This window comes from Talpa occidentalis, unplaced genomic scaffold, assembly GCF_014898055.3.
Source record: "Talpa occidentalis isolate TD23 unplaced genomic scaffold, MPIMG_talOcc4v2.1 talOcc4.2, whole genome shotgun sequence".
NCBI classification, from domain to species: domain Eukaryota; kingdom Metazoa; phylum Chordata; class Mammalia; order Eulipotyphla; family Talpidae; genus Talpa; species Talpa occidentalis.
Window position 1 is genome coordinate 110,254,847 of NW_023602073.1, and position 26,963 is coordinate 110,281,809.

Here is a 26,963-nt window from a genome sequence, read left to right on the forward strand (position 1 = left end):
ATTTTCCCTGGTGATTAATGATGTTGGTACATCCTTTCATATGCCTATCGGTGATCTGTATGTCTTCTGGGGGGCGGGGGGAATGTCTCTTCAGAGCCTTTGTCCATTTTTAAATTGGATTGTTTGTTTTTTTGCTAGTGAGTTGTATGACTTCTTTAAATATATTGGACATTAGCCCCTTGGGAGGGATGTATGATTTGCAAATATTTTCTTCCATTCTGTAAGCTGCCTTTTCATTTTATTGATCGTTTCCTTTGCTGTGAAGAGACTATAATTTGATGTAACCTCACTTGCTTATTTTTTTCCTGTATTACCTTTTCTTTTGAAGTTGGGTCCAAAAAAATCATAACCAAGTCTGATGTCAGATGTATGTTTTCTTCTAGGAGTTTTATGGTTTCAAGTCCCTAATCCATTATAAGTTAATTTTTGTTTATGTTGTAAGATAATGTTTCATTCTTTCACTTGTGGATAACAATTTTTTCCAAAACAATTTATTGAAAAAACTGTCCCTTTCCAATTGAATAGTCTTGCCTCCATTGTGATAATTTAATTGACAAATATATGTGTGCATTTTCTCTGGGCTCTGTTCTCTGTTCCATTGATATATGTTTGTTTTTATGCCAGTACCATTTTGTTTTGATTACTGTAACTTCATAATATAGTTTGAAATCAAGGAGTGTGATTCCTCCATTTTGTTCTTCTTTTTCATGATTTCTTTGCCTACTCAGGATCTTTGGTGGTTCGATACATATTTTAAGATTGCTTTATTTCTTTGAAAAATGTCAGTGGAATTTTCTAGGGATTGCATTGAATCTATAAATTGCTTTGGGTAATGTAGATATTGTAGCAGTATTAATTCTTTCAATCATCAGCATGGAATATCTCTACATTTACTTGTCTTCGATTTCTTTCATCAGTGTCTTAAAATTTTTAGTGTACAGGTCTTTCACATCCTTAAATTTATTTCTAGGTATTTATTATTTTTTGATAAATCTGTAAATGGGATGGTTTTCTTAATTTTTCTTTCTGATAATTCTTTGTTAGTGTTTTTTTTTCTTGGTGATCCTACCTGAAGTTCTGACAATTTGGTTTGTCTTTTCAAAGAACCAGCTTATTTTCATTGATCTTTTCTTTTTGTTTTTTTGTATTCTCTATTTGTTATCACTTTCCTTCTGCTAGTTTTGGTTTTTGTTTTTGTTTTTTAATTTTTTCTAGTTCATTAGCTGCAATGTCAAATTGTTTATTTGAAATTTTTCTTGTTCCTTGAGGTAGATCCATATTGTTATGAACTTTGCTGTTAGAACTGTTCTTGCTGTCTCCTTTGATTTTGTATGTTGTATTTCTTTTGTTTCAAGGTATTTTTTGATTTATCCTTTGCTCTCTTTGTTGACCTATGGGTTGCTAGGTAGCAGGCTATTTAATCTTTGCATATTCATATTTCACTTTTCTTCTTATAATTATTTCTAGTTTCTGAAAATATGTATGATATGATTTCACTTTTTTCAAATTTATTGAGACTTGTCTTGTGGCCTAAGATAGATCCATCCTGGAGAATGTTCCATATGCACTTGAGAAGAATATGTATTCTGCTGCTTTTGAATAGAATGTTCTGTATATATCTATTAAATCCATCTGGGCCAGGTGAATTATTTTTAAAACTCTTTAAAGAATTGGAATTTTGCCAGTGGTGTTCCTTTTCTAAAAGGTACCAGTATAGAATTCTTGAGATATATATAGCAAAACATTTTTATGTCATAAGTCCAAGACAAATATTTGCTCTTATGTTTTGTGACTTAATAATCTTAATTACTAATTTTCTCTATCATTAAAAAATGCTTTTGTAGAACCCAACATGTAAAGGTAGTATTTATATTCCACATAGCTCTAGATCCATGTGGGTGCCCAATGAATATTTTCTGAGCTGAGTTGAACACAAAAATTTTCAAAGTATGTTTAATCCATATGTGATCTTATAGTCTTGTATGCAGATATCTGTCTGCAAGCATGGGTTAAACTTTTTTCAAGTACACTAGCAGGATATCAAAGTTTTTAATAGAATATAATTGACAAAAAGCCAATAGAGTATTATATTTATAACACATTAAGTAAGATGGGCCAGCAAGAAATGGAATTGTGGTGTGAAACCAAGCAGAAAGACCTGTGCTCCCTGGAAGTGTCAGGGCCAGATCCAGGGTGCTGAGTCTTATGTGAGACATAGAAACTCATGCCAATCATTTGAAAAATCTCTTTCCAGAAACCGAAAGCTCCAGCATCTCCCACCACAGAGGAGGGGCCCTGCCCTTCCTTTCCTAAACCCCCGGTGGACCCTGTGAAGATTAGAAAAATAAGCAGTGCCCGGGCACGCTTATTCAGGGCGGCTTCCCAGGGGACTCTTCTGCCGGACAGGACCCTTCCTCCTCCTGAACGTAAGGCTGCATAACATCCTTTAAAACCTGGGACAGGCGTATTTCTTGAATTTGCACACAAAAGCTATTTCTATATAAATTTTGCTAGCCCTACACGATTGTAACAGTGACTCAGACTAGTTAATATTATGGAAAAATCTGAGTATGAAACATTGTTTTGATATTTTTCTGGTTGTTTATAAAGAAACATAAATATTATAGTTTTTAAAAAAGCATTCCTTAGTAGGAAAGAGTATTTGCACAAGTATTTTCTAATGAATGGGTTCATATATGTTGGAAATAATAATGTTTAAATTAGAACTCAAAAGTTATTAATTTCATTAGGTATATTTAAGATTCATATAATGTACACTAAGCTTAGGTGTTTGAAGATGTCTTTCTGATCCCATGTTAATTGGGGTCAAATAAACAAAAGTTAATTGGGGCTTTCCTACTGCCATAGAATTCTAGCAGGGATCTAAACCTAGGTACAGAGAGGTTAAAAATCTGAAATTCCAAGTCCAGTGCATGCTAAGGTTTTCAAACTGTAGAAAATAGCCCATCAGTGGGATGATACTCAAGTCAGTGGATCACATCAGCATTTAAAAAGAATGAAGTGGGGTAGAATGGATAATATCAGAGTCCATTGTAGGCAGTAAGGGTTAAATATTGCTTCAGTCATGTACTTGTGTGTTCAAGGTCACATTATAAGTTTATTTCTTATTGTATGTAGCCCAAAAAGTTGAAAAACTACCTCACTGACAGAACTGACCTTTCTTTAACCAACAAGAATTGATGAAGAGGGGTAGGTTTATAGTGACAGAAAGGAGAGCGTCTAAAGATGGATCCTAAGGTTACAAGCTGCCACCTGAGGATCCTACTTGTTTGGCATGCAAGCATTTTCTTTTAATTAGTTGCCAACATTTACATGTAGAAGTTCTCATGGAAGAATCCAGATTTATGACTTGAAAGATCTGGCTGCACCAGACCCCATTCTGTATAGTTGCTTATGGGATGATTGGAGCCGAATAATCTGAGTAGAACTCACTCCCAATGGCCCTGGTGTGATCTACAGCTCCCTCTGCCTCCCCAGCCCATATCACTCATTTTCCTTTCTGATCCCTGTGGTCCCTCATAAAGATAAAGAGGTAGAATCAAGGAGAAAGGAAAAGGCACAGAGTCAGTACAGGGTATGCATGTCACATGTTAGGCCATGTATGTTTAGTCAACTTACTTTACCTCCATGCCCCAATGTGTATCTTTTCAGTCATTCATTCATTCATTCAGTCAGTCAGTCAGTCACCAAGGCCACAAGGCTGTTCAGGGCTGAGGCCAAGGGGAACGGGTCTGAGCATGGTGTGCTTGTTCTTTCTCGCCCTGGTTTGTTCTCTGGGAGGTGCTGAGTGTCATTTCCTAGCACCAGGGCCCTGTTCACATGTCAAGTTGCGCTGAAGCATGTCTTTGTTACAGTTCTTTTATCCACTCTGTTTGCATTTTTCCCACATCACCGTTCTCATCATCCCTGAGGTCTGTGTCAGCACTCAGGTCATAATGGCAGTAAAAGTCATTGCCATTTTAAAAACACATCACCCAATTAAACAAATATAAATTTTAGCATGCCAGCTTTAAAATCATTGTCATCGGTACCAGCAACTCCCTGGTACATTTCATTGTCCCTATTGTTTAGAAAAGGTACCCTTTGTTAGGTAACTGAGGTGGTAAAGGCAGCTGTGCTTGGAGACAGAGGGCCCGTCCCTGCCTTTGGTGTGAAGTCATTTGTGACCAACACAGCCACAGGCAGAACTAAGGATGTGGTGGCACTTTTGAAATTGCTGATGTAAGGAAATGGCAGGGAAGCACTGTAGTCACCCTCCTAGGGCTGGCAGTTTACTTGCTGTGTGATCAAATAGGGGTTTTGCTGGAGGTGACAGTGTTGCTAATATGTCCCCAGTTATTTAAGCCAGACAGAGACCAGTGCAGTCTCAACCTCTCCCAGACCCTTGACATTCCTGCCATCGTGGAGGCCTCCAGGTGCTCTCTTGGGTCTGCATTCTCTTTTCCTGACACTGTCTCACAGTCATCACCTTTTGCCTTGTCCGGGTCTTCCAGCTCTCCTGTCCTGCTCTGTCCTCAGCCCCCTGGGGGTACACAAGGACCCTCAGTCCTCAAAGCAGTGAGCAGTGCTTGGGGAAGCCAAGCTCCCAGCTAGACATGGCTGTGAGCAGCAGCCTCCTTCCCTTATTCCCGTACACCATGAAAAACAATCATTTTCTGTGTATGCCATAAGGGTCAGAGGTCAGGGCACACAAAAAAATCTTGCTTAAAAACCTCTCAGAGATCCCCCTGGGCCTAGAAGAGTATTTGCCAAACTGAGTTGCAGGGAACACTTTTGGCAAACTATTAATAGCTTTTCCTTGGAAAAAGAGTTCAGTGCTCAAATAAGTCTGTCCACTCCCTGTCCCTCTTCCACATTCACGGAGCACAAGGGCACAGAAAAGCCGTCTGTCTGGTAAAGAAACCTGCTTAATTTTAATTCCATCCAGTATTTCACAACCTACTTGACTGTGAAATCGGTTTGGGAAATACTGACCTAGCACAGAAGTCAGCAAACTTTTTCTATAAAGAGCCAGAGTGAATATCTTAGACTTGCTGGGCCATATAGTTTCTGTTCAACCTTCTCAATTCTGCTGTTGTAGTGGGAAAATAACTGGAGACTGATTTATGGCCAGTGAAATTTGAATTTCATGTCATTTTCACATGTTATGTTTTTCCCCCAACCATTTAAAAATATAAACTCTGGGCCTCCCTGGTGGTGCAGACGGTTGAGCACAGCGCTGTGAAGCTGTCCACAGCCTCTACAGCTCCAGTTTGATCCCTGCCAGCTGGGGGGATACTCACGTGGTGCGGCAGACCTCTTCTGTCTAGCCCACTGCTCCCTCCAGCAGTGTATTTCAGTTGGTCTGTCTGTTCTGTTCCCCACTCTGCCTCTGGTGAATCTTCTCACCCTCCTGCACATCTGGCCTGTACCCCAATTCTTGTATGAATAAATAAATCTTTAAAAAATAAAAATATAAACTCCATTCTTAGCATGGGTCTGTGTGCACAAAGGCAGGAGGCAGATCCAATTGGGTGGAGCTGTGGGTTTGCTGACCCCTGGCCCAGGGGATTCAGTCCCTACTTGGCATGCACAGCCCTCTGGCAACTGGCCCCCAGCCTGATATTCTAGGCCTTTCTCTCACCTCTCCTTTGCCCATGCTCTCCCTCCCTGTCACCCCTCCCACTCTGTCTAGGCCCCAGCAATATGGAACTCCTTCCAGTTCCCCACACATCCTGCTCTGTCAAGCCTCATGCAGGACCCGCTTTATAACAACGTCTGAGTTTTTAGTGTGCATGCTAGCACCACGTAAGTCACTTCACTAGGCCTTATTACTTGATTCTCACCACACCTCTAAGAGGTGAGGGCCCCTGAGCAAGGTGAGCAAAGAGTGGCGTGGCCTTGCCAAATCACATGGCTGCTGCCCTGGGAGCCTATGCTCGAGCCCAAGTCTGATGCAGTGCAAAGGCCATGCATGCTCTTTCCACCACACCGTCCTGGCTCTCCCTGAACTTGCTCTGTGACCTCAGACTGGTCACTTAATCTTTTGGGTTCTCCATTTCTCTAAAAAATGAAGGCCAAGAAAGTTATAAATAAACAAGGAAAAGAATTTAAAAATATCAAATATGAGTTAGACTCGCCAATCTCTAAGGTTTCTTTCAGCTTTAAAAGTCAGTGTTTGAAAAGCAAGGAGCTTGTTTAGAGGTATAGAGGGGGTGGTTTTGTTGTTGATTTTTTTCTTGCTATGTTGTTCAAGTGCAATCAGGGAACTCTGAGTTGGAAGAGCTTGCAAAACAGTATTTTTCTGTATGAAGCTCATTCTCCTTTCCCCTTGGCAAAATATTTTATCTTAGATGAGAGTGTAGTAGCAGCTTTGTGGACATACTAATCTTGACAATGATAAAGCAATGGATTATAAGTCCAAGAATCTGCAGTCATAAATACAATAGACGTTTGAGTTCAGAGACTGCTTGCCTTTTTGCAATTCCATCTCATTCCTCTTTAGAAGACCTCATCAGTGTTCTAGTGCCCTCCTCTGTCTGCTAGTGAGGGGCTCTGCCCCCTGCCCCTCGCCTTCTACTTCCCTCCTCTCCTCCCCTCACCACTATACTTCTGCAATTTCTTGAGCACACCAGGCACATTCCTGCCTTAGGACCACCACACCAGCTGTTCCCGCTGCTGGAAATACTGTTCCTTGTCACCTGCTGGTTAGATGCCTCACCTCCATTAACCTATTCAACATTGTCACCTGCCCTCATTCCCATTTTCTTTTGTGCATCTCTGCTGTTCTGATTTTGAAATTTTTTCATTGCCTTTGTTATCCTATATACCTCTTTTTTATGATACATTACTTATTATTTATTATCTGTTTATACCCATTAAAAAATAATTCCTATGAGGTCAGGGATATTTGTTTTGTCACTGATGCACCCCCAAGTGCCTAGGACAGTGCCTGACATTGATGAGAGTCTCAATGAGTATTTTTGACTGAAAAATTACTGATGTAATCAAATTCAGGAAGAGTAGTCATTTATATGGACTAACCCTATGGGTTAGTTCACTGTTGGTAATGTCCCAGAAGTGTTCAGAAACCTAAATTTGAGTGTTTGCCTTCAGATAGAGAGCACAAAGATGATCAACTTACAGTCCTTTTCATTTTTACCTACTGAGTTGATGATGCTAAGCCCCAAATTATGGGAGGCCTTGTATATGTTCTGGGAGGTTTTGGCCATACACTCTCAGACTTGACAATCAGTAACAGTACTTTCAAATTGTACAAATTCCTAGGTTGAAAAGAGGACTGAAAGATTATGGTTCCTAACATAAATGCTTTGACCAAACATTTCCTTGGTTATTACAGCAAAGAAGACATTGGAATCCAAAGATACTGTCATGATGGGGGACTCTATGGTGAAAATAAGTGGGATTTACTTAACAGAACCACATGCCACTGGCCGCTTAAAGAATCACCCACTTCAGCTAACTTATGATGGCAGCTTCAGTGAAATCAAGGAACAAGAAATGTTCAGAGGGGCAACATCCTTGCCATCTCATCTCAGAAGTGGAGGGTCAGTATTTTTAAATTTAATTTTCTGCTCAGGATACCATGTCATTTACGAGTTTGTTCTTATGTGGATCATTTCCCCCTTTTACAAACAAATTTTAAGTTCATGAAGTGTGGTAGGAGATAACTCTTCTCATAGCTGAATGGAGTTGATTTTACATTATTCCCTGTTTAGTTCTCAGGAAAATGTTTATTCCTACCTGCCAAACCACTGCTTTTCTAGGACTTTCAGAACCAAGCCTGTGCTTTTTTGATGGGTGACTGTGGCCGACCCTTGAGTGAGGGCTGGTCATTCTGTGAGTATGTGCTGTTTGGGATTCCTGTCGGCCTAGAATCTCCAGTTACCTCTCTATGGGTTAATTCACATTTGTTAACTTCACAAAAGAGTGGACACTGAATTAACTTCATTCTCCTATCTGAATTAAAAACTCTGCTTTGCAAACTAATAGATAAAACAGGAGAGACCTATGATTTTTTTCTTATTTATGGTATTCCTGCACTAAGGTGAATGATTGGGAATTACTTTAGTTTATGCCATGTTCTTAGATAGGGCTTCCTTGAGAAGCAGTTTTCCCACTACACTATGGATTTGTAGAGAAATGTTCGTTGCTGTGGACCATGTGAATTCTTCCCCTTGTGCTTTCCTCAATAAGCCTGAATAGCCAACCGCTGGGGGCCGGGGTGGAACAGCAAGAGTGGGCTCTGTTTTCCAGGCTCAGCCAGTGGTAAGAAGGCAGAGGTCTTGGACTAGACAGGGTCACTCAGTCAAGGATATTTTTCTACAAGTTTCCATTTGATCATTATGGACAACTGCCCAGTATGAATTTGCTTAACGAGATTAAATTCCAAGGGCCATTTTAAGACCAAGTACTTGTTACCCTTACTTTAGATCTTGAGTCTGACTTTGGCTTGTACACATAAAGCATGCTGAAAACTTCTCTGAACTGACTACTTGGCAGCTCAGAGTTTAGCTGAACTGACCTTGTCTGTTAACACAGCCTGAAGAGTGTCGCACACGCAGAATTTATATTAGGCAACCTCCCGGTCCTTGTAATATTGCTTTGCATTCAGAACATTTTTCAAATTAAAGGAAAAATGAAATGTCTCCTTAAGTGGAAGAGAATGACTTCAAATTGGGACTTTGGGAGTTGAGCACAAAACATCAAACTGGCCACTGCGACAAATCTTTTCCAGTTGGTGAATAAGAATAGGCTGCAGACCTCAGAGCCTAAACATAAAAGGCAGCAGGAGAACTGGTGTTTCTCTCAGCACTGAAGTGAAAAGGAAACATTTATCTTGCTGTACCCATACTTACTGTAATTAAAGTTGACTAGGGAAAACCAGACACAAGAGCTGTCTTATTTTATTATTATTGTTATTTGTATTTATTTATTTTTTTTACAAACCTTCAGAGCTTGCAAAATAATCTGGCAAGCCAGGGTTCATTATGTCTTCCTTAGTCTGGGACAGCAAAGGTATTTCTAGTTATATGTTTTATCCCACAAACAGCAAAGGAGAAATCAATTAGGGACTGAAGGCACTTCTGACTGTCCAAAATTACGAGGCGTTGGCAGCAACACTAATTGTTTTTTCTTTGTTTTGTTAGGATGGCTTTTGTATTGTCTAATGATCGTGTCTGAGTTGGGTTTGCAATACACCCTGGCAAGTTTGACTCCCAATAACATTTTTGCAGTGTGAATCTTTACCTCCTTTAATCACTGGATGGGATTTTGTTGAAGTGGTGCCAGAAAATAGAAGTTTATACAGTAGAATTAAAACAAACCAGAAAATGGAAACTATTAGCAAGTCTTTCATTAATTATATTTGTGAATCAGTCTGGGACACTTGATAATTGTTTCTTGTAAACATTAAGTGAATAATTCCAAGAAATGATCTTTGCTATGCAGTGGAGTATTCCCAGTTTTGATGCTGAAGCCCTACCCTCAATTAACATTTTTTCATCTCTAGACAATAAAGTGGAAAGTGAGGACTTATCAGTGAGCTGGGAGGCAGGGTAATGAATGCAAGACTAGAAAAGAAGGCATGAGATGACAAAGGGTTGAGGAGGAGACTGTGTGAAGGGGGCAGAAGAAGTGGGGACACGTTCCCCACACATACTGTGTAGTGAGAAGGCAGCCAACTCACATTGAGGGCCTCTCTGCCTAGCTGCGGAAAGCCTAGTCACGAGTCACTTAAAAACATTCTGAGAAAAGTGTCATTTGGCAATTTTTTGGCATTGTATGAACATCACGTGTAATTATGCAAACCTGGATGATGTAGCCTCTGTACATGTAGGCACGATGGTGCAGGCTATTGGGGCAACCCTCATATATGTTCCATCGTTAGCCAAACACTTGTTAAGTGACCCATCTCTGATAGTTGATTTCAGTGAAGCCAAACTCATTTGTATGCCATTCCTTTAGAATATGGGTAACTGAGACATGGGATGGACTGGAGTTTAACTCTGCTGGTTGTGGTGGGAAAATAATTTGCTGAGCAATATATCATTATCAATATGCTCTTGGGGGAGGGAGAAACTATGTAACTTTCCAAAAGGTAACACATTCTGAAGCACTTATCAGAGGAACATCTTCCAAATATGTGCCAGTTACAAATAGTCTCTGTGTATCCACTTACGCATTTATTTAAGGTTTGGCAGGTCTTCCCCTTAGCAGCACTCCATTTTCTCTTACTTTGTGTTCCCATATGGATTGCAAACAGCTTCCATTAAAATATATATGTGTTTTTATCTCCATTCCTCTATCTAGTGGTTCAATATGATGAATCCCTTTATGTATCTGTTTAAAATCCTTCTAAGACTTTCTGGAAAAAAAGTTTAAATTAAAAAAAATAAGGCAAATATTGTTCAAACCATTGTGGTTTGGAAACGTGATCTTTAGGAAGAAAGCCCAAGAGTAGTCAATTGTAGAGCCAGAATCCCTAGGCTTAGGTTTGGGTTTTTTTTTTTTTTTCCCCAGCCATTTGATTTAGAAATGACATTTGAGAAGTCTCAATATTTTCAGAGATTGAATTTTTTATTCTGTAAAATGAAAATAACCATACTCCTTCTTTCCTCTCTCCTCCCAGCCCATACTATAGGGTGTGGATGCAATAATAAGGTTTTAAAGCCTTATTTGTAAGCTTCATGTGCTATTAGTATTGTTGGAATGAAAAATAGCCAAGAGGGTTTCTGATTAAAGGTGGTACAGTAAAGGCATTCTGCAGCAACCATGATAGAAATGTAAAATAGTGTAGCCATTTTTGAAAGCTGTCTGGATCTTTCTTAAAAAAATCTAAAAATTGGGAAGACTGTACAATTTAGCAATCCCACTTCGGGGTATTTGTCCAAAGAATGCAAGACCATCCATTTGAAAAATTATATGTTCCATAGTGTAAATTATATGTTCCATAGTGTTTATTATTATTATTTACAATAGCTAAGACATGGAAGCAACTTGAATGCCCACTGATAGAGGAATGAATTAAGAAGGATATATAGTATATCCACATAATGGAATACCTTTCTACTATAAGGAAAGATGAAATTTTGCCATTTGCAGCAAGATAGAAGGACCTTGAAGGGATTATGCAAAGCAAAATCAGCCAGAAATATTGGATGACTTTACATATATGGGGAATATAAGAAAGCTGAGTGGATGAACTGAGAAAGCAAAATAAGCTAGAAGACATTGATGACTGAATTGAGGTTATAAAGGTGCAAAGGAGGGGTATGGGAAAAAGAGTGAAGGGGGCATAAGGGGTGGTAGTGGGTAATTTGATGTTGCCATTCTAATTGCTTTTTTAAAAATGTTTCCTTCAAAAATTAAAAAGCAACACAAAGCAGCAAAGAAGGAAAAATAGACAAATGTCATCAGTAAAACAGAAAAATGGCTTCAACCCCAAACTACAAAACATGAAACAAACTTTACACTGTAGTATGAGCTTGGCCTTTGCTTTTTGGGTTTTTCTTTTCTTCCTTATCTAGCATACGAGTGTGTGGAGTATAAGTCCTCTCCAACTGTATAATAAGCCATGATCAGTCCATGTTTGGAGGAGGGCTAACTCTCTCCCCTAGTCCTCTCCCTATGGGGTTGTTTGACCCAGGGATGGCTGGTCAGAGTTTTCCAGTCCACCTGCCACAGCAGTTGGTTCAGTAGCAGGCACATGATCCAAGCCAGGCCTCTTGAGTTCCTCCCTGGGATTTTTGCCAGAGTCTTTGGGGACAGTGTTCTTCCTCTAAGTTCATAAGATGTGGAGGAGCTGACAGTAGCTATATCATTGCCTTGTGGAGAGTTACCCTGCCAGAGAAGTATATAAACCAACAGGACAAATGACTGAAGTTAGTAACCAAGCTCAAGAATGACATATAACCCCTTGGATCCAGCTGTGCCTGAGGCCACTGCATCCATGCTATGCATTGCTCTGTTTCATGAACTAATATATGTTCCTTTTTCTTTTGCTCTTCCTTCCTTTCCCTTTCTCTTCTTACCTCTCTTACCTTTTCTTTCTTTCTTTCTTCTTTCCTACATATGTATATACATATATTTGATAAGGACAGCTCATAGTATACTGGATTAGACTTTTGTCACTTGGAATATTATAACTAAAAGAATCTAGTTTACTGTCCCAGACTCCGAAAACAAGGGCTAATCTGAAAACAGACTTATCTCCTCAGACCTTGAGCAAGAAACACATTTCATGAAAAGCAAGCCTGTTAGCTCCGAAAGGTAGATCAAATCACCTTTTCAAAGAGACAAGACCTAAGGATGTGGAAAGGCCACAGGAGAAATGAAAACCCTATTCAGGATTCATACGGTGAAGTGCTTGGGGAATGGCGCCCAGGCTGACACTCTCCTCCTCTTCTGGGAGCCAGCTGGTTTCTGTGTACCTGTGGGGCAAGCAGTTTGCAGGATTAGAAGCCCAGGAGCCTGAGAAATAGAAACCACACGCTGTCCACAGCGAGGGCACACGCTCCATGTGGAAAGAAAGAACAGACTTCGTGAGCAGATGTTTGAGAAAACTAAAGTTGAAACTACAGCATCCCCTGGACCTCTCCTTCTAAGGATTATTTTCATTCTTCAACAAATAATTGTCTCTGTCTCAAGATAAAACGCATTGGAACAAGCGTGCTAACATGGGATGGAGCATAGATATGTAAAGAAAATAACACAGGTGAAGACAATGAAGCACAAAAGGAATTACCCTCCAAAAACAAGCAAAGAGTTAAAACAATTTTTTATGGTGTCAAAGAAATTATAATGTGATGGTTCTTTATAAAATGGAAAAAAAGATTATGCTAAATAAAATAAGTCAGAAGGAGAAAGACAAATGCCAGATGATTTCACTCATGTGGTATATAGAGAAACAAAGGAACAGTCAAATCTATACCCAAACAAACCCTAGAAATCTCAGTGCAGGATTGAGAGGAGAAGCACAGAGGGTGTGTGTGTGGGGTGGGGGGGGGGGGCGCATCTAAGGGTCTATGGTAGAGGACTGTAGGTGCTTTCAGGGTGGCATGGTGTGCTGACATACATCTGAAAAGGTGTGAAACTTTACTTTTTTTAAGATTTATTTTTTATATAAGAGCTGGGGTACAGGGCAGAGGTGCTGGAGGGTGAGAGGATTCACCAGAGACAGAGCGGGGAGCAGAACAGGCAGATGACCGAAATACAGGAGAGGTCTACCACCCCATGTGGGAATCTCCCTGGCTGGCCAGGAATCGAACCTGTGCTGCAGAGGCTGCGGACAGCTTTACAGAGCTGCGTTCAACCCGCTACACTGCCAGGGAGGCCCCGGGTGTGAAACTCTTGCCTTAAATCATGTACAGTGTTGTAAACCAACAAAAATAAGGAAATCACCTCTTCTTTGGTTTATAAGAATTCAAATTATAGGGGCCTCCTTGGTGGCTCAAGGGGTAAGTCTCAGCGCTATGATGGTATCAGCAGCCACTCTAGCAAGAGTTTGATCCCTGGCCGAGGACCTTACCCAGGGAGCTGTATGGTGCAGCAGACCTTTCCTGTCTCACCCACTGCTCCCCTCAGCATTGTATTTCAGTCAGTCTGCCTGTACTGCTCCCCACTCTGTCTCTGGTGAATCCTCTCACCCCCCCCCACACCTCTGGCCTGTACCCCAGTTCTTGTATGCATCAACAAATAGATCTTTAAAAAAATTAGGACAGAATAGAAAACAACTTTCAAATAAATATTTGAATCTGAAGCCAAAATGGATGCATCATGTCCCAACAAAATATGTGGAATAATCCATGCTGAAACACTTTCATACACTCAGCACTAGAACACTACCATTATATGGTCCACACCCAAGTAGTAATTGTTGATTGGGTGGATAAATGAAAGAAAGTATCCTAAGGTCCACCAGGCTGAAAAAAGAAGTCTGTGAAGTCTGAAGCATAAAGGGATAATAAAAAGGCAACAGGCAGACATTTTCAAATGTGAATGAATTTGGAGAATATGCACTTTCTAGAAAACTCTTAGACAACAAAATAATGAGTCAGAATTCAAAATGCAGAAATGAAGAAGCTATGGTAAAAAACTGGTGGTGAGTATTTGTTTTCATACTGAGTTAAAACTAAACAACTCTGAAAATGATGGTTATGGAACAGAAACCTTGACAATGTAATAGTGATATAAATAACCAAAACTGGTACTTGAGGGGGTGTGTGAGTACTAATTACTTCGCTTCATAGTAGCAAATGGATTTGTCAGTAGCTACAGTCTGAAACTGAAATATATAGTTTAAAAAAGGATAATTTCATCATCCTAATGTTTTGTTATTATTTTTTCCTTAACTTTAGAGAGATCTTTTAGAAACTAATATCTCTTGTGAAGACCCATTCATCTGAAGTTCTACAATTCCTTCAGTTTCACCTCCATTTATTTCTCTGTTAAATTCAAGTAAAATTTATACTTAATACTTTTTGATTACAGTAACATGTATGGTATGATCCCATGTACATGTATCCATTTATCTGCCATTCTTCCAAGTCTTTTATTCTTTTATCTTTTAATCTGTACATTTGCAAACTATGTCTGGAATGATGTTTACCACATACTACAATATTTCCTGGTGGTGGGATCTTGGATGATTTTTTAAAAATGTTGTACTTATATTGCCTGGCCATCAATGATAACAATAAATATATCATTTTTTCAAAATTAGTGAAGTCATTATTCTTTCAAGAAATTAAGTGTAATGTGGCTCAGAAACTTTCTATTTGGAAAATACAGTCATTGGCCAGACTGATTCTGTAGAGTCCCACCTTATCAGACAGTTTTGATTTGATACACATTTCGTGGTAAACAAAACCCTGGTTTGGGAGGTCAGGAGGTAGAGGAATGGACTCATCTACCACTGCTTATAAACGTGTCAGGCTTTGCTGCTCCCCTGTGGTCCCTGAAATAGCAGCATCAGCGTCACATGGGAGCTGTCAGGAATGCAACCTCAGGACCCTCCCTAGAACTGTTAGAATCTGCATTTTTATAAGATACCCAGGTAATTTGAATGCACACACAAGTCTTAGAAGCACTGTTGAGTGATAACTCTGTTGCTGGAGGAATGAATGGAGCCCTAAAAGAAAGCATCCTGCAAAGTTAGAGATGAGTACACCTATTCTGACCGGAAGGTCAGGGAAGGTTTCCTGAAATATATGGGGTATGGGGTGCCTCTCAAAGTTTCATTTTCAATAGGGTGGAGGCCTACTGTGTTCTTTGCTAAAGGAGTAGTGTAAATAGCTGAGACTTAATGTGGCAAGTTCAAACCAAGGCAGGTGGCCTGGTGTAGTGGAAACGTAGTTCCTGAGGCTTTAGACTATCAGGAGTCACTGAAGGGTTTTCAGCAGAGGATGTTAACCCTGGCAGCAGTGTGAGAGGTGATTGCAGAAGGGAGAGTTGGGCAGAGGAAACAGAGGGAAGCAGCTACCGCAATTGTGGTGGAGAATGATGGCATGTGAGCTGGGGCACCCCGTTAGGACATTAGAGCTGGAAAGCAGAGACTGGAAATCTGCATGGCATCAGTTTTCACAGTGACATGCTCTGGCAGGGGCAGCAACACCCCTTTTGTTGAAGCAGTGAAAAGCTGAAGCAGTGAAAACTTCCTAGGGCTTTGCACATGAAGTGCCTTGAAACTGGGGCCTTGAAGGTTAAAGGAAACATGAAACTATGGGCCTTTACTTAGCAGAAGCCATGTCTGACCAAGTTTGCACATATGGAAATGGAATAATAACCAGTGTACAATTATTGAAAAAGGTCCTAAAATTATTTGTATAATCTTTATATATTTGTATATATGCATAGAGATACAGACTTATAAATACATATGTATTGTTTAATTTTAGACAACAATCCAATGCTATAGCTACCTTGGAGGACTTTCTTAGATTTTTGACCTTATGAATGTTCCTTGAAAATCATTCTTTCAGTTTCATCATGTTTATATGTAAGTGTTTAAGCAGAATTTCATTTTTAATAGTTATTAAGAAAGAGTGTTAACCTGTCTGGAAACTATGTATCTGGAGCTTCAGACTACAAAGACATGATGCAGGACACACCCTTTGCAGCCCCATTCTCAGACTGCAGTTAAAGAATCAGAGACTAATGCAGTCAGCCAACTAGCGCCCACCAGTCAGGTTCAGCTTACTGCCTGTTTTTGCAAATAATGTTTTACTGGATCGCAGTCACACCCATCATTTACCTATTGTCTGTGGCTGCTATGGTCGCACTATAGCAACACAAGGGAGTAGCTGTGACAGAGACTGTGTGGTGCCAAAGCCTAAATTATTTACCACCTGCCTTGAATCTGTACAACTTGAGTCTAATTCTACAACTAAAGTGTCATTTTCTTAGTGAAAGAAAAATTTAGCTCAAAATCCGCTCGATTTTCTTTTTATCATAAGCATCTGTTAAGAAAACCTTTCTTTTTTCTTACCTGTAATTTTTTCCCAAATGGAAATAAATGCATTTTTTTTCTAACTCCAAACCCTCCCATTTAGTCTACTTCCCTATATCTTTTTAGTTGTTTAGTTGAGCTTAGCTAACCACAATTTGAGAGCTGAAGCTGGTCTTTACAGCCTTGAGCTAAGAATGGTTTATGCATTTTTAAATCATTGCATTTTAAATGGTTACAAAAGTACCCACATAATAGCCTCAGATTTGCCATTTGGCCCACAAAGTGTGAAATATATACTGTCTGACTCTTTAAAAGAAGGTTTGCTGATCCCTGAATAAAGCACATGAGTCATAGTAATTGGAAGAATTATCAGAATTATAGCAAAGTGTGAATGTTAGAAGAAATACACTTTTATTTCTTCGGTATATATCTGGCTATATATGTTGCATCTACTTCTTCCATGTGACCGATGCCCTGGATGGAAAGCAGCAACTCTGTGTGTGGCACTGTCTTGGCTACAGAAGGAGATGTGGCTACTACTGTCTTGGTTCTTGGTGGTCCACAGTCCAATATAGGACTCTTGTCAATGATTATGAAGAGAAGACCTTGCTTTTGCTCTGAAACATGTGGGCTGCAGATGAAAGACCTGGGAATGCTGCACTATCTTGCTTTTCTCAGTTCTCCAACCTAATTGCTGATGGACCTGAAGGAAGGCCAGAGCTGAGAGAAGTGCCGAAGGATGGCGCGAAAGCCCTGATCACATCATATCTAAAACCCACCAAGTATTGACTTTCAAATAGCCAATAAATTCCATTTGTTTAAGTCTGTTAGAATTAGGCTTTTGTTATTTGTAGATGAAGATATCTTACTAATAAGATGGAGTGTTATTCGGCCTCTAAGAAGAATTTCACAGAAGTGCTTTAAGGATTAATTTCTGGAATTGTTTTATATTGGGTACATCAAAAATCATTGTAAAAAATTTAATTATAGTCTTTAATAACATGGAACAGGAAGCTAGGACAAAGAACAATTATACTGGATGACTGAATCAAGATATAAAAACATATGATAGGCAGGAATCCTCTGCCAAATATAACACTGTGAAATTTAATAAGAATGAATCCAACATGGATGGAGGAATCTGCCTTATCTGCTGGTATGAGAAGAGGCAAGAGTTAACAAGACTATTATGAACCAAAACCACCCATGCAGTTTCAGGCTGCGTTATTTAGAACATCTCCTCTTTGTTCTTTAGGCCATACTTTTAGCTCATTTCAAGGTTTCAGACTTTAAAAGGGATCCAGACAAACAGAAACTCAGTAGCAGAACAGGCTTAGGAAGACATCTGAAACTGTATCACATGAGGAACAGTTAAAGGGAAGGGAGACATTTGTGATTGACATTAATGCTGCCAGCCAGCATAATGGTAAGCACTAATGGAGAACCATGACTAAGCAATTACACATCATTCCATGTAATCCTCACAACCACTTACATGGAGAGATACTATTACCAGCCTCTCACATGCAGATAAGGAAACCAAAGCTCTAGCAAATAACTTACCTGAGGTCACAAGTTATTATGTGGTAAAACCATGGAGTTTCAAACACAGGAGATGATTTTAAGTGATGAGCAAGACATCTTTAAGATTTCAAGGATCATCAGGAGGAATAAAGAGAGATTTGTTTCGGTAGCTCTGGTTAGTAGAAACAAGACCAATGAGAGAAGTTACCAGGACACAGATTTCCGATGAGCTACAAGGCCGTCTGTTCTCTCTTTAGCATTTTGTTGATGTTTCTACCCTCACTCGTGCTGCAGGACTTCAGCTGAATTGCCCCCATAGAAATCCTGTTAAACTTACCCTGGCAGGACAAGCAGTTCTTGCTCAGTCCTTGCCTTCTTTGACCTGCTTATTGTGCCTGCTTGTTTAACAAGCCCAACACGCTTGGGCTGCACGGGAGCACATTCTGTTTCTCCTCCTCCTCTGGGCTGCTTTCTCCCATCTGTCCTGGACCCTGAGTGTCTGACAAGGTCCTGAGGTCCTGATCTTTGACCCACTCTTCTGGTGATTCCAGCCCCTGAGTCCAGCTTTGATCTTTAACAGAGCTTTCATCCTCATTTCCATATCTCCTTTGCCAATGATCCATTTCTCATCAGAAACTCATCATGGCCACCAAAGCCAGATTTGATTTGTTAAGGCCTATTCCCTAACCTCCCTCATTTCTTTTGATGTCAACCCTGCTGTCCTGGTTCTCCAGGTCTACCTTCTTTCTTCCTCCTCCCCGAAAGCCACTTGCTGATCCTATCAATTTTTCATTTATAGGCTCTCTTGAATTTGTACTGGCTTCTCCGGTTTCACTGCCACCTTCATAGGATTAGTCCTTGTTATTTGTCTCCAAGTTTCTAAAAACTCTTGTTACTGTGTAAATCGAATCTCATCATTTCTTGTATAAGAACCTATGACAGTTCCTTATTACCCATCAAACTGCATCCATTGAATCAACCCAGAGTTTCTGGCAACTCTTGCCAATAACACTTAGGAGGAGCCTAGTCCCATCTTGTGGCAATTTTGTGGGCAATTTTCCCCTGCCCAGAGTTCCAGTCTTCTCATGCTTCTCTTCAGCCCTTTACTCCCCTCCTAAGAACAGTGTTACTTGCTGATTCAACTTTTATTCTTCTAGGGCCTGCTTTGTGGCTCACTTCTCCCTTTCAGTAATCACTTCCTCTGCAGCATCCCTTTACTTCTAGTGCCCTGCTGAATTTCACATTCTAGTACTGATTAGAGACTCTGTTCTAATTTCCCATTTAAAAAAGCTTCCTTAGTTCCTTAAAGTAGATTTTAGATTCAGGGCAACACTTTATATGTACCTTGTCATAATAATATCTAGTGCCACACTGGTCAGAGAGGTGCCTGTTGACTTAGAATGAAAAAGAAAAAATACTGTTGACAATTTATTAAATTATTCAAATGTACCAATCTCGGTACTAAATAGAATCATGGGCCTTATTTTGAGATAAAGAAACCAAGGTCAAGAGGGTAAACCATTTTCCCAAGGTCACATGGCTGATAAGACTTGGACCCAGGGTTTGAACCTAGGTAACTTGGTCTGCATGCTCACCACTGTACCATGTGGGTCATGGAGGACATTAGTCAGTCCCAGTCCTGTGCTCTTCTTGAGAACTGGTAGAACCCAGCATTGTCATACGTGATCAGAAGTACCCTGTGTTCCCTTCTCCCCTACAAGTGGGGATGCATGGATGTGATATTTAAGGAGGCAACCTCATCATTGGCCATAACCTCAGGGAAGGTGGACCAGTGACTTTGAAAGGTCATTAGTTGAAAGTATCTTGCTTGATATCAATAGTTTTAAGATAATAATGAAAAGAAGGCCTTGCCTCTTCGGTTCTCTGACTTTATTGGAATTTATAAGAGTGATTCAGATGGGGTTTTACAACCCGCTGAACATTTGGTATTTTATGCTTTCATAGGCAGATTTTCTTTATTTCTGTTTTCTCTGAGACCTGCTCCATTTGAAGCTCAACTATGGAGAATGTTGACAAAGCGCATCTATCTCACTCTTCTTTGGCCAAGGAAATCTGGCTAACTGATCTATGATTTTACTATGTATAAAAATAAAGTCATTGTTTCAGAGTATTAAATAATTAGATAATTTTTGGAAGATTAGCTTGATCTTTATTGCACGGCAAAAAAGGAGTGTTAAATCAAGTGTTTTGTTTTTTTTTTAAGACATGTTTGTAGAAAAATGACACTTGGAGAAGTTAATCCTTAGGGCAGTAGCAAAAGCCAAAGGCCAAGAATCTTAACTGACCAGTCACTGGGGTCTTACTGCCCAGGAAGCAGAAGCAATAGACATACATATGGATGTGCAGAGGTGACCCTGGCTGAGTGTGTCTATACATCCTTAGTGAGTTTTGGAGCAAATATTTGATGACAAAAATGAAAATTTGTTGTAGAAGTTGCACTATTATTTTCTCAGTGTCTTTGTAATTTTATACAGATATTTACTGTAAATTTATACAGATATTTACCTTTAAGTCCTTTTAAGTATCAGCTCTAATTAAAGAGAAGTTGTATCTTTCGTAAATTGCCTCTACGTTAAAGATAACCTGTGTTTTAAAAAATGGCATATAATTCTCCTATTGGTCATCCGAAAGAGAGTGAGAGAGAGAGAGAGAGAGAGAGAGAGAGAGAGAGAGAGAGAGAGAGAGAGGTCTCTCCGAGCTGTTAAAACACTAGTCTTTTGTGATTCCCGCAAGCTGGAGTTTTTTCTTATTGTAATAGTGACCTCTTGTGGTGGATATCCTTAATCAGTGTTCTCATTTGCAAAGTAAACTGGCTTTTTTTCTTGTTTCTAGCAACTATATTTCATACTGTAAAGCAAATCTTACTTGTTTAAAACAGAGAATTCTTAGTTGGAAATCAGATATTGATTAAAATGGGAGGTGGAGCACCAGACTCCATTCTGTACATGATTCTCTGTGGCTTCTTCAGAAATGGTATAAAGAGAAAGAGAAATGCTTTGGTGTTTGTGCTGAGTGCTGTGTCTTTCTCTTCCTCCTAGGGACCAGGGAGGCAGGCGCACAAGGGCCTCCTCCTGCCGGGGCAGCTCTGACCTGAGCAGGCAGAAACCCAAAGAAGGTGAGACATTGTGTTCTTCAGACACCCTCCCCCCAAACAGCCTCTCCATTCAGAGGAAAAACATTCGCACTGAAGATATCTAATGTTGGCACAGTGAAAATTTCAGGAGCTTTGTCCATCTTGCTCACACATTAACATTTATTTTTATAAGTTTTCATTGTTTTCACAGCAGTCTTACCATTATCCAGCTCTAGTGCCTCTCCAGGGCACTGTCTCAAAGACCACTCAGCTCATTTTGTGATAGGCATCTGGAAAGGTGCAGGACTTAACATTAACCTAGTTCAACCTAGTTCTTGACTTTAGAACTTGAGTTCAAAATCTTTCCTCACTTAAATGAAACTAGATGAACTATATGAAGACAGCCCTTTGGGGCTTTAAACTGTTGTCCTGAGAAATGTGTATCAATATCAGTCCCAGGCTAGAAATGATACAAGTTGTTTCTTACAAAGGAATGTAACATAATACTGAATGACGTGAATACAAACATGACTTACAGGGAAAAAATTTAGTTGCGAAGGCAATGATGTATGTTTTTTATGGCTATAGGTCTATGTGGCAAACATGTAAAATCAAGCTTGCTACAAATGCCCACCCAATTTTGAATGGTGGCTACCCTTGGAAGGGGAGGGAGTGGGGAGCTGAATAGAAGGAGGCACACAGAGGGTGTCAGCTGCATCTATAATATTTAGAACAAGGAGGATGGTGAAAATACGGTTAATATTTGACCATACTACTCGTGGGTATACACAGGTGCTTGTTCTAGTCTTCCAACTTTCTTTGCACACATAAAATTTTATGGAACCAAATTAATATTAGGCTCAAAGATATTATCTTCCAAACTATTTTCTTATCAATAAAGGAACTTTTGTAGCCAATGGGAATTTCTATAGCACTGAGGAAAACCTTCAGATACACAGATTTCCAAGTCAGCGTTGTTGCTAAGGGCTGTACATTTACATGCTAAAAACATCAGCCAATAAACATTGTGTGAAGGTTTTGTGTCCAGAACTCAGAGCTGTGGTTAAGAACTATAACCACTGAGACAGCAAAATATTCAAAAACATGCTGAAATTTCTGCTCGACTTACCCAGCTTCCTGTTGAATCATAATTTTTATATTTAGCAAACTGAACCTAGATGAAAGTGCTCACTAAAATATCAGGTGGTTACCCCAGACTGAGACAAACTTTATTCACTTATTTTCTCTGCATCTTAAAAAGAAATCATATGATCCTCTGCTTCCGTTTCCAAAGCTGCTTGGGATTAGCGTAAAATGGGATTTTTGTGGGGAGCAGAAATGGGGAAGTTTGTGGGGTATACAGATGTGAAAGAGTCCTAGCCAGACACAGCCAGACACAGCTGCTCCCCAGGGGTTCCTGGGAGGGCACTGAGAGCACTGAGTCAGTCAGTGTCTGACTGACTTCTGTTCAGAGAAGAAACCCACCTTAGAAACAGGCAAAAGTATTCTATGATTTCTATCTCTAAGTCAGTTCTTCTGGGGTGGACACACAATCAGTTTCATCTGTCCTGAGAAGTAAGTTAATAAGCATAGTTTCTCAGAGAGCTGATCTATGAGAAAGCACATTTCATAGAAGGGCCACATGCTGACTCTAACTTTTTGGACTTGACGTCTGTGTTTCTAGTAAAGTGAAGTGTCATGAACATATGTGATTAAGTTGTCAAGTTTATTCTGACTTTTCACTTGATGTATGTTAATTTTATTTGCATACTTTGGACTTTGGATAGGTCAGATACCTAGGAATATGAGCAGCTATGTTTTTTATTTTGCTGCTTGACCATTTGTGCTTACTCTTAGAATCCATATCCCTAATTCATCAAAATTAGAACAGACTCATAAAAGTAGTAATTCAAAAGATAGACTTGGTGGTCCACAATCCTGCAGTTCTAAATCCCAAAACTCTGGCTCACGTAGTGACATGGCCTGACTGGAAGATGGGTACCAGTGATAGTCTCTGCTTCCTTGGTGTGAATATTCCCATATTTCCCTACAGGGTGCTGTCTAGAGGACGCTACTGGGGTGGTCTGTAATCCAGTGTATGTTCCATATCAACTCAATAGAATTCAAACCTTTCTGAATCCCAAACTACATTTGGCCTCACAGTCTGTGGATAAGGGCTGTGAGCTATACTGATACAGACTGACTTGGTCCTAAAGACAATTCAGCTGTGTGTTTCATGGTGCATTCTTACTGATGGGGTAGAAACCTTGAAAAAAAATAAAACTACTGACAGCACCCACAGTGTATATTGGTCATCTGTTGGCAACACCTATTTATGCACAATATATTTCTGTTTCTAAATAGAAAGTGGTCTTGATGCTCACTATGCATCAGCCCCTCCCAGTACTAGGATTTGGATAAAAGACAAGTCTAAACTCACTGCCCAGCTTGGAGCACTTTAGGGGAAGGCCTAGTATTAGGAGGGTAGGTGGACTGTATTGCTTTCCCTCTTCTCACTTCATCACTGCCTTCTGGGAAAATTTACTAGGTGTTGTGTATTTTTTTCCCGCTCCAAGAGTAACATAAGTATATTAGTGGTTTCAGAGAATACAGAAGGGCACATAAAAGAAACAAACAACCCATAATCCCAATACTTAAAGATGGCCACCATTACCCCATTAACAGAGGAAAAGCAAAGCAACCCACTAGTAGGGGCCAGAGCTGGAGTTCAAAGTCAGACAGTCTCTCCAGAACCTGTGCTCTTAATAGGCCTCCCCAGCCAGCTTGTCCTTTTTTTTAAGTTAAAATAATCTATTGATAAAAATATACGGGGGCACACACCTGTACACTGTTCTCTTCTGTGTCTTTGTCCCCCTCCATCCCCTGTATCTTCTCATTGCCCCTACGATTTCTAACTCTTCATGTGACACTTTTTGGGTCCCGGCACCCCATGTGTGGACACCTAATGGGTACTGGTCCACTCTGAGGGGACATGGGCTCCCTTCATCAATGTGGAGTAGGTGCCTCAAGGAGTGGACTTGAGAGAAGAGAGGCGGAGGGGTATTTGTCTAGCACAGCTAGTGAGTGCCCTCTCCAGGTATACCATCAGTGTTCTAGATCATGAGGTTTGCCTGTAAAATGTAACTATGATTTGTAGTTTCTAATATAATTTATATATCCTCCCAAAATTATCTATTTCGGTCTGTCAGTTTTCTGGGGGGTAAAAGCACAGAAGTCAATTGTAAGGGGTGAAGAGCTAAAGGAACTTGGATAGCAAACAATGCCCTTGAGCCCCACTTTCTTCATCTGAAATAAAGGGAATGATTTGGGGGCCTCCTCAATGGCTCATTACAAACATTCAACTCAGCTGGCTGCATCTGAAGTCTACAGTCACACAGCAGTGACTCCACAGCTTGCCTTCCTGGCAGCAGCTTCTCTGGCGACTTGTGGTTGTCTGTGGCTCCCTACACTTCAGACCATGATGGCCTGCTTGTTTTTTAACCAGGGATGTAAGGTTCATATTTTTGGACTAGGCACTGGGCTTCAGAGCTTTATTTATACATTTCTTCTAATCCTCATAACCCCCTAATCTCTGTTTTGCTGATGAGGCTCAGAAAGGATTAAAAAACCAGACCCTGTTCACCCAGCATAGCCATTTTCCATCGTGAAGGTGGGATCTGACTGCATCTCTATCAGCACTGCGTGCCTCAGCTGTCCCCACCACCCCACACACGTCACCTGGTGTGGTGGCACTGGCTGCACAATCCTGGGGACATTTTATTTTCCAATGGAAAGAAAGTTTCTGCAGGCTTCCCTTTAAAAAAAAATTCACTAAATATTTTCAAGATCCTTATTCTTTACATAGTTACAGTTTTCTATTTATTCTACATTAGAGGGATGTGTGTTTAAGTTAAAAATAACTATTTGCCTTTCAACATTCATGAAACTTAAGACTTTATGAAGTACCCCAATCATTGCTTAAAGTGCTGATTTCTTTATCTGAGTTTGATTTGGGGTGAGTTGATTAGAAGACATGTTGTTTTGATTAAAATTAGTTGGACTTGGCGGGGTGGGGCAAAGAATAATTTAATTCTAAGATGTATTTTAGTGCTGAATAGTACAGACTTGTGATGGGGCTTCAGTTACAATTCCTTTCTCACAGCTCCTTCTCCTGCCCCGGGTTTCTTTTTGCAGGGTCAAAAGCCAACTTGCAAGACAAGGACACAGAAATAGAAGTAGACGAAGTCTTTTGGAATACAAGGATCGTACCAATTTTGCATGAATTAGAAAAGGGTAAAAAAACTTTCTGTTTTTAAATAAAACATATCTGTAGTTATTTATATGTTCTCCACTGCCCTGATATTTTTAGTACTTTTAATATCATTTCTATGAACATGTTCAAAAACAAATGAAACCATCTATTTACTTACCCAGTAATGTATGTATAAATAGTGCATGTAAACCTGAATTTTTAGTGAGTAAAATTATGCTTTAAATGCAGCAAGAGAGTCTACTTCTAAAACTCCCCCTGGAATATAAATTAATTATCACCTCCTCTGCCCAAGGAAATGCTTGTTTGAACTCCCTAGGGTGCCAGTTCAATCAAGAAAGTGAAAAAAATTACAACAGATTTGAAGTCTCTGAAACATCAACTGAGTGTCATAGACTAGCACCTTGTCAGTTGTGCACCTGGTTTTCCAGACCCAAATGGATCTATCCTCCTCTTCCACAGTGGAGCATACCTGTGGGGATGCTGCTCAGGAAAGGAAGTGACCTGGGATGTGCCCAACCTTTGCCCAGCTGTGAAGTCCACAATAGACAAGTCTCTGCACAGGGGGCTGTGGAAAGCTGGCACTCTGTGTGTGTAGGGGGAATGGCCCCGACCTTCTCTCTTTGGAATTCCATTCTAAAGCTGGCCAGGCTCCCCTGGAGCTGCAGCTGTGGACCCAGGGCTGGTCCCGCCGCCAGCATGCAATGCACAATAGGTCCTCTCTAGAAATTATGGAATGAGTGCTCCTCGGATGAGCCAGCCAGTATGGCAGCCCCAGAAAGAAACCATAGATGAAGAGGATAAATGAGTCCTCCCCAGCAACCAAGCAGGGAAGTGATGCAGAAGACCTACTTCTTGTAAGGTTCAAATGATCTCTCCCCTCTTCAAGTCCCTACTGGTGCTTGACAGTGTTCTGGATAAATGAGGGCAGTGGGCAGGATTTCTGGGCCTGGTACTGCTGCTAATAATGTGACCACAGCTAATAGCACACATAGTAGGTGCTCTCACCTGCCAGGTGAGGCGTAGACAAAACTAGATCAGCACCAAAGTTCACTGCATTGTGAAACCCTAAAAATCGGACTGTGATGCCTTTCTCTCTCTCGAGTAACTAATATTCACCCTCATATTAATGAGCCAGGTTAAACTTGGGCCTTTTATTTTAGGCGATGTATGTAGAATCTAGTGAGAAGAGCAATCAGTCTGGGTAAGAGTTAAAGGAAAATCATTCCAGGAAGAGGAAGAACACCATGGGGTGAATGGCTGTGAGTGCAGAGGCCTATCTCAGAGGAAGTCTTCAAGCTGAAAGATTTTAAGAGAGTTTCTGAGGGCTCTGCCACCATGGACACCAACAGGGAAAAGCTAAGAGGAGTTTGGGATTTGAAATGTGGGTGAAATGCCCTTCTCAGAGGATCATTAAACACTCAAGTACTGACTACTTTAAGGACAGCAGGTGGTGGCCATGCTGGGTTCCTTGACCTTTTGAGATGCTTTTTCTTTCTTTTTTCTTTTTCATTTTGACATATTTTCAGATTTATAGAAAAGGTGCAAGAATCGTACAAAGAAATCCTACATGCTTTTTGCCCAATCCAAACATTAATCCTCGCCAT

The 26,963-nt window shown here is 40.2% G+C and overlaps 1 protein-coding gene across 2 annotated transcripts in view; it reads left to right on the forward strand.

The window, feature by feature from the left end:
- Nucleotides 1-26,963, forward strand: part of ARMC2 (armadillo repeat containing 2) — a 100,756-nt gene that overhangs the window by 9,599 nt on the left and 64,194 nt on the right. The window contains exons 3-6 of one of the 2 annotated variants that reach the window (XM_037520186.2): nucleotides 2,255-2,426; nucleotides 7,361-7,568; nucleotides 21,052-21,128; nucleotides 25,281-25,379. In XM_037520186.2, the coding sequence (XP_037376083.1) occupies nucleotides 2,255-2,426; nucleotides 7,361-7,568; nucleotides 21,052-21,128; nucleotides 25,281-25,379 (556 nt within the window). The remainder of the gene's footprint in view (nucleotides 1-2,254; nucleotides 2,427-7,360; nucleotides 7,569-21,051; nucleotides 21,129-25,280; nucleotides 25,380-26,963) is intronic. The other variant, XM_037520187.1, reaches the window with a different exon arrangement.